General features: G+C 41.3%; 1 protein-coding gene across 4 annotated transcripts; it reads right to left on the minus strand.

Moving 5' to 3' along the window:
- LOC104939559 (tumor necrosis factor receptor superfamily member 10B) lies at positions 1–6,274 on the minus strand. Of its 4 annotated transcripts, none has more exons than XM_010756112.3 (10): positions 6,121–6,274; positions 4,385–4,538; positions 4,070–4,198; positions 3,830–3,941; positions 3,598–3,689; positions 3,075–3,173; positions 2,457–2,497; positions 2,057–2,305; positions 1,279–1,315; positions 1–1,162 (listed from the first exon to the last, which is right to left on the minus strand). In XM_010756112.3, exons 1-10 carry the CDS (start codon positions 6,142–6,144, stop codon positions 873–875), a joined length of 1,227 nt encoding a protein of 408 aa, XP_010754414.1. In that variant the 5' UTR covers positions 6,145–6,274; the 3' UTR covers positions 1–872. The 4 variants fall into 4 exon arrangements, with proteins under 4 accessions (XP_010754414.1, XP_019118567.1, XP_019118546.1 ...); XM_019263022.2 differs by having other exon boundaries at positions 2,228–2,305; positions 6,065–6,274; XM_019263001.2 differs by having other exon boundaries at positions 6,065–6,273.
- Positions 6,275–6,726: the final 452 nt, after the last annotated feature.

The following is a 6,726-nucleotide window of genomic DNA, read 5'->3' on the forward strand; positions in this document are numbered from 1 at the left end:
CATCCTGAACAATGAAGATCAATCAGTGTACAATACAGTCAGTAGGAGAACATACTATTTAAATAAAATCAAATATAACTCTTATATAACTGTTCTCCACCATAGTAACTTCAAACAGTCGTAGTCATTTCATTGATCCTGAGGCTTTTTTCATTGATCCTGAGGCTTTTTAAATGCTTTACATGCTGTATCACTGTGACCACTAAGACATTCATTCCTGGAAACAGGAGGTCTGTCCCTACATAAATAAACATATCTTAAGAAATAAAATTATCAGTACGGCCACTATATGAATGTGAAATACAAAACAACAAACACCTTAGAATTAATACTTCATTATTAACACTCAACATAGGCCAGAAGGAAAACAATCACTTTGTCAGTCAAAAATAACAACTGAATTCAAGTTGTCATTTTAGAGTGTGTGACGTCATGCAGGCATGGAACTGAGGCAAGCTCAAACTAAACAAGTCCCTACATTTCCCCATCAGAACTGTACACCAGAGTAACATGCTCTTACTGAAGTGGGAGCAACAGCTTTAGGTAAACGTGCACTGTAAGTGTACATTACTTACACTCAAAGTTTTAGCTTACAAGGAGCAACAAGCACCTCACAGCAGAAGTCACGAGACTACAGTACTCATGCTTTCTCGGATGAGAACTTTTTTTTCCCTTTAGGGTAGTTTGGGAGTTGCTAAAGTGGCCAGTAGTGGACGATACAAAAGCTTACTCCTTTAACAACCTGATACCATAACTAATATTAAGGACCCTACAGTAATCTGTAGTTTCTCTGTTCTGGTTTCTTGTGCAGTGCTCCTCCAACCAGTATTGATGGTGCACCTCACACATTAAGTGGTATTCTTATGTCACCTCTAACATTCGCAGAAGTAATGACCATAGTGAACAGCTTTCTCCATGATGTTTTCAGCTGTTCTCCTTTGATTTATATCCATCAAGGCTGCCAGCAGGTCATTTAAGCTGGCTTCTCTGCCCTCTTTCTCCACCCAGATATTCAACAAGTCATGGATCTTGTCTTCATACGTGTGGTGCTCTTTGCTTTTGATCACGTTGTCGAGAATACCGAGGTGACGGAAGAATCTCTTGTGGTAATCAACGTCGATTTCTTCAAAATACTCAAAGCATTTCCTCAGAGACTCCTCGCCTGCAATCGAAGATAAAGCCATTTATTCATACAGACAGAGTGTGTACGAGCAAATCACACTGAGTGACACAGGAGTGGTCTAATATTTGAGAGTAGGAATTAAACTATCACTTTACCATTCACTGGAACAAGCTTGGGAAACTGTTCATCTTCCTAAAAAACAAAAGAGAAACAATCATTAATATTCATTAAGATTCAGAGAAGCCTGTAAAGTCACAAATCATTTCTTATTCAGTTACTTGGCATGTCCAGAAATCCCATGATCCCAGTGGGTGCTTCAGTGAGCTGCAGTGAAAATCATTTGTTTGCCAAAGACATTTCTAGAAATACCAAGATGTTTATTCATGTTTGAAAGGAAAGAATGCAGGCCAATGAAGAAATCCCCCTTCAGATTATTTTTTAGAAAGGTGCCCCATGAAAATGTGACTCATCAACCTCTGCTCCCATCAATAACTCTCAACAACACATTTACAGTTAGACTACAACTGAGTGAGTGCAGCCAACACAGACTAGCAATGAAACTGAGGATGCTTAACACTGGAAACCATCGGAATCAACCACCACTGTGACTTTGTGCAACAGTGAAAATCTCAACTGAAATGATTTTAATGTATTCAAAAAATATTGTGAACAATAGTAATATTACTAATAATGATAGCGACAGAGTCAGTCAGTTTGAGCATGCTACATCCTCATGTACAATGATCACACATTTCTGATCAATTAACAAGGATCACAAATACATTCTGCCATGTAGGAATTAATGTGGGGAAACTGGAGGAGTACTGTTAGACCAGTGTAACCAGACAGCTGAGCAAGCAAGCAAGCATTAGTTCATAGAAACAAACAGGAGCAAGCACGGAAACAAGGATGGAAATGAGCTGCTGCTCTCACCCTCCTGTCGGGCTGTATGGGGGCCGTGGGGCTGGCTCGAGGAGGAGATGTGGGGGAGGCATAAGAGGGCGGGCCGGTTAGACTGTGCTGCGAGTTACTGGCTGAGCTGTTGAGGCTTTCACACAGCACTTTGCGCTCATCTTCCACATGAGTGGAGGATCTGGCTCTCACCAGTTGGCGGGGCAGGATCAGACTTGAGCAGCTCAGCCTTCCGGATTCTCCGTTCCTCCCTTCTTCAGTGCGACAATTCTGGAGAGGGTGTGGCACACGTTTAGCTTTTTGGTTCTAAAACACTGGTCCACTGTACATGACGTACAGGCATGTATGTTCATCTTAATTCTTTGAATGAAAGTCTATCCAGAAAATCTGCAGAAACTTTGCATTTGTTTATACAACTCACCTGTTCTGCTTTCAACCCGTCACGTAGATTTCTCTGAGAAGCTGAAGAGGGGATGTGAAAAGAGAATTATGCAACTATACAAAATTCCCAAAAAGTCCACAAGAACCTATGTGATAACACACGTGTAATTTGAAATGACATTAATGGATAAATCAACACTGATGAACAAAAAGCTGCTGCTGCTTGCTTTGCGTTGGGTCATTGCAGCCCCTCAGAGCTGGGATTCACATCAGTCAGCTCTAAACCAGGAGCGGGGGAGAGGAATTTTACTGTTTTGTTCCAAAAAGTGAAGCAGTCCACATTTGGCGAAATAGTGGTAAGATGTTTGTTATGTAAGCCTGACGTTTACATTTTTTCCTACTACACTTTATTCCAACATCATCAGAAGTGTTAGCACAGCATCTGCTGCAGCACGTGCTGCTGTGTGATCGTCAGCTCAAACTATCAACGTCATACAGAACCTGCCACGTGCAGTCCTGTTAAGCAGGTTTACGTATCCATACTTCTACATAAACATGCAGCATGTTAGCGTGGCTGTGTGGAGCACACGCACAAAGCCAGCTGTGCCACAACTTGTTTGTGCGTTTAACATGAAAATCTAGTTTGATTTCCACCTACCTGGTCTACGTTGACTCCACTTACGCCCAACAATCCCCAGAACAACAGCAAGGACAACAACAGCAGCCAGTACAGGCAGCACAATCACTGAAGCCCCTGCTGACAGAAAAGAAATCATGTACATGACCACCATTAGCAGCATAAAATGTTCCAAAATATTTCATGATTAGGAACCATTTAAGTCTGAGTGAATGAGCCATGTTTACCAGAAGTTTCATACTTTGATTCTTTCCTCTGGTCTTAGATATGTAAAGTCATAGTATGCATTTTGGGCTGAAATCTTTAACAAAGTTAAAGTGATTTATGTATGTCTATTTCCTTGTAACATGCATACTTTTCATTTAATCATGAATTGTCTTGGTATTAAGCAGGTCATCAATGGGAAACAGCAGATGAAATGTATGTGTGTGTATGTCAGTATATAAATAGCTGACACTGAAATAGAAACCAAGTTAAAAAAATAAAAGTCATGCAGATCTGCAGTGATGACTGGTGTCGCGTCAACTTCCACTCGGTCATGTACCTGAGGCAGGGTCAGATTTGGGCTGGATTTTCTTGCACTCTGTGTTGGCAGTCGGGGTGCAGTTCCTCACTATCTCCTCACCTTCTTTACACCTAGTTTGGAGGCAAAAAGATGAAATAAAACATGAAGGAATTTAAAGTCTTAGGAACACACTACAACTGAGAAATGAGTGAATTAGAAAGGATTATTCCCCCATCATGCATCAGGTTTGTTGTGGGTTGCATAGACTCACCTTAAACACGTCTTGCACACCTCACATGCTTGGTCAGGAGCACAAAATCTTCCAGATTTGCACTGACATTCAGTATCTTGAGTGTGACTGCACGCCCTTACAATTTCCTGATCTGAGAAAGCAACATGAAATGACCTTGTTAAGTCGGAGTTTACGCTCAAAGCACTTTGAAAAGGTTGAATATTGATTTTTCTTCCACAGAATTTCAATCAATAGTGTAAAGCTGTCAAGCAGAATTACCTGAGCGACACTGTGTGCACTTGAAACAGTGCTTCAGACTGTTGGTGTGCTCAGTGAATGTTCCATCGTCGCATTCCTCACACACACCCCTTCTTCCTGATGTGGTGCAGGCTGATACCATACGTGTACCTAACACACACACACACACACACACACACACACACTTTCAAATGAACCTATCATTCTAGTTAAATAATAACTAATCACAATCAAACTCAAATGGTTTCATAGCTCTGCTGATGGATTTCTGATTCAAGCTGGTGACATAACTTAAGTGTCAGTGGACTAAATCAAGTATGGCTCTATGTGGCTCACCAGCAAGACAATTTAAGCAGCAGATGTTGCCGTTCTGGTACTCCTGGTCACTTTTGCAGTTGACGCTTCGCCATATCCTGCTGCCTCCTGAGTCAAGGCCAGACTGTGGAAACACCCCCATGGATTTGGAGGTCCCAATGAATACCACAAAAAGCTTTGGGGAAAAAAAGGCAGTCAACGTGTTAGAAACTATAGAAAATATAGAAAATAATATGCTTATGGTTAGATCAGCTGTTGTTTATATTGTTTTATTGATTTGTAGTGTTGTAGATTTGTGGATTGACAAAACAATTAATCACTTAAAATAATAAAACAACAACTACTACAACTAATAATTTTAGCAACTTTAAGTTTTGGTACACTCTTTTTAATTATGGACAGATAAAACCAGACATTTAAACAGGTCAACTTCTGCCCTGGTCAATTGAAACTATCAATTGTATTGATGTTAATAAATCTTATAAGTTTAGTTGTAACCTTACATGTACGGGACAAACGGATTAGACAAAGAAATCATGGTCAAAATGATTTATAAAACAGGGCTATAGATCATTATTTTACATATCAGTGTTAGTGTGTCTCAATCGTTCATATTAGTGGATTTGATAAGCTCTTCAGTGTAAACACGCCTGTTCCGCTCATAGGAAATGTGGAACACTTATTGCGGAAGCTTTATTGTTTCATTTAACATGACGCAACACATCAGAGGACTGCGCCGTCCAATGGAATGCACTTGTAATCAGGCCATAAGCTTATAAACAAGACCTTGGCTGAGCAGGTGGGTATGACTGAAGGAGGGGAATTCCTTCAGTCCTTTGGACCTCTCTGCAGAGCCTGAAAACAGCCCAGTAACTGTGACGCAACAATGCCACCCGGAACTTACAGCTCTTACAACAACTGATCCAAAACTCCTGTCAGCAAAACACAAGCAGGATGTGACCAAATATAGTCACTACCTGGCCAGGTGGAGGTAATAACCAAATAAGGCACAGAACAGATTGTTGTCCACACCCAGGATTTCTTAACATCACCCATACTGCCCTACTTCATAACAGATCACATCTCCACAGCAACCACACGTGCGCACACCCACACCCACCCACGTATTTTGATGCAGCATTAAAGACATGTTACATGCGCGCGCGCACAAACACACACACACACACACACACACACACACTTACTTAAACACAGAAGAGGTGTAAACAAACTGTAAGAAACATCTTGTCAATATTTGGGAGCTTTACTATGAACCGGCATGCAACACACAAAACTTCATATTAATAACGTTCAAACTTTTGGGGAGGTGTTCATAAATCATTAACATTTGAGAAGCAATTCATTTAGTAAATGTTAGGCCTGGCTCGGATCAGCTCGCTGTGGTTCGTGTCTGACGTCAGTTCGCGAGTACTAAGAGGAATTTAGCACCTGGTCTTCAGACAGCGCGCGAGAGAAGCTGACAGATGACTGTGACATTCTGCAGAGAGGCTCGTGTACACACACACGAGCCGAGCGGAAAAGCCCCAAACCCGGTTTAATTTAGACAAAGTGTGTCCACACTGAAACCATCTCTACAGAGAGCAGCCAACTTTTTAGAACCGCCGTTTAGGAAGGCTTTGCCACCTTGAGGAAATGTCTTCCTCACGGAGCGAAACTCAAGTCCAGTCCAACAACTCCTACCTTAAAACTCCTCACAGTGTCCACAGCTGGTCCACAGAGCACACACACACACTCACCGTGTACTGTACGAACGCGGTCATGTTTCAGGAGAGCTGTCACCATCCACACACACACACACACACACACACACACACACACATCTGTCCACTCATGCCGGTGTGCCGGCGCGCGTGCCTCTGTCTCAAAGTTTAGCGCAGGTGTGACGACTCCGAGGTAATGACGATGACGTACTTCAGCTGGGCGGGGCCAGCCGATGATATGTCATCACAGAGACCCAACATGTCATTCATGTTTTAAAATGCCCTATAATTACTTTTATTTTGACTTTATTCATCTTTTATTTCACCTTGTCAACCTATTTATATACTGGGTTATTAGCCTGTATGTGTTTATGATTGATACAAAAAAATTGCATAATGGAATCATTTATTTTGTATTTTGTCAAAAGTAACTTATTATTGCATATTAATGCTTGCAGTACTCAATATAATTTTTTTAAATTCTCACAAAATATTTTAGTGAAAATTGTCAATTATTAATCGGCAGAGCCCCTGCAGTCCCTCTGCGGACCCCCTAGGGGTCACAGACCCCTGGTTGAAGACCCCTGTCTTAGAAAGATGAAAAAAGAAAAAAAAAAGGATACAGTGAGAAAAGAAGAGAGT

Source organism: Larimichthys crocea, chromosome III (assembly GCF_000972845.2).
Source record: "Larimichthys crocea isolate SSNF chromosome III, L_crocea_2.0, whole genome shotgun sequence".
Lineage (NCBI taxonomy): Eukaryota > Metazoa > Chordata > Actinopteri > Sciaenidae > Larimichthys > Larimichthys crocea.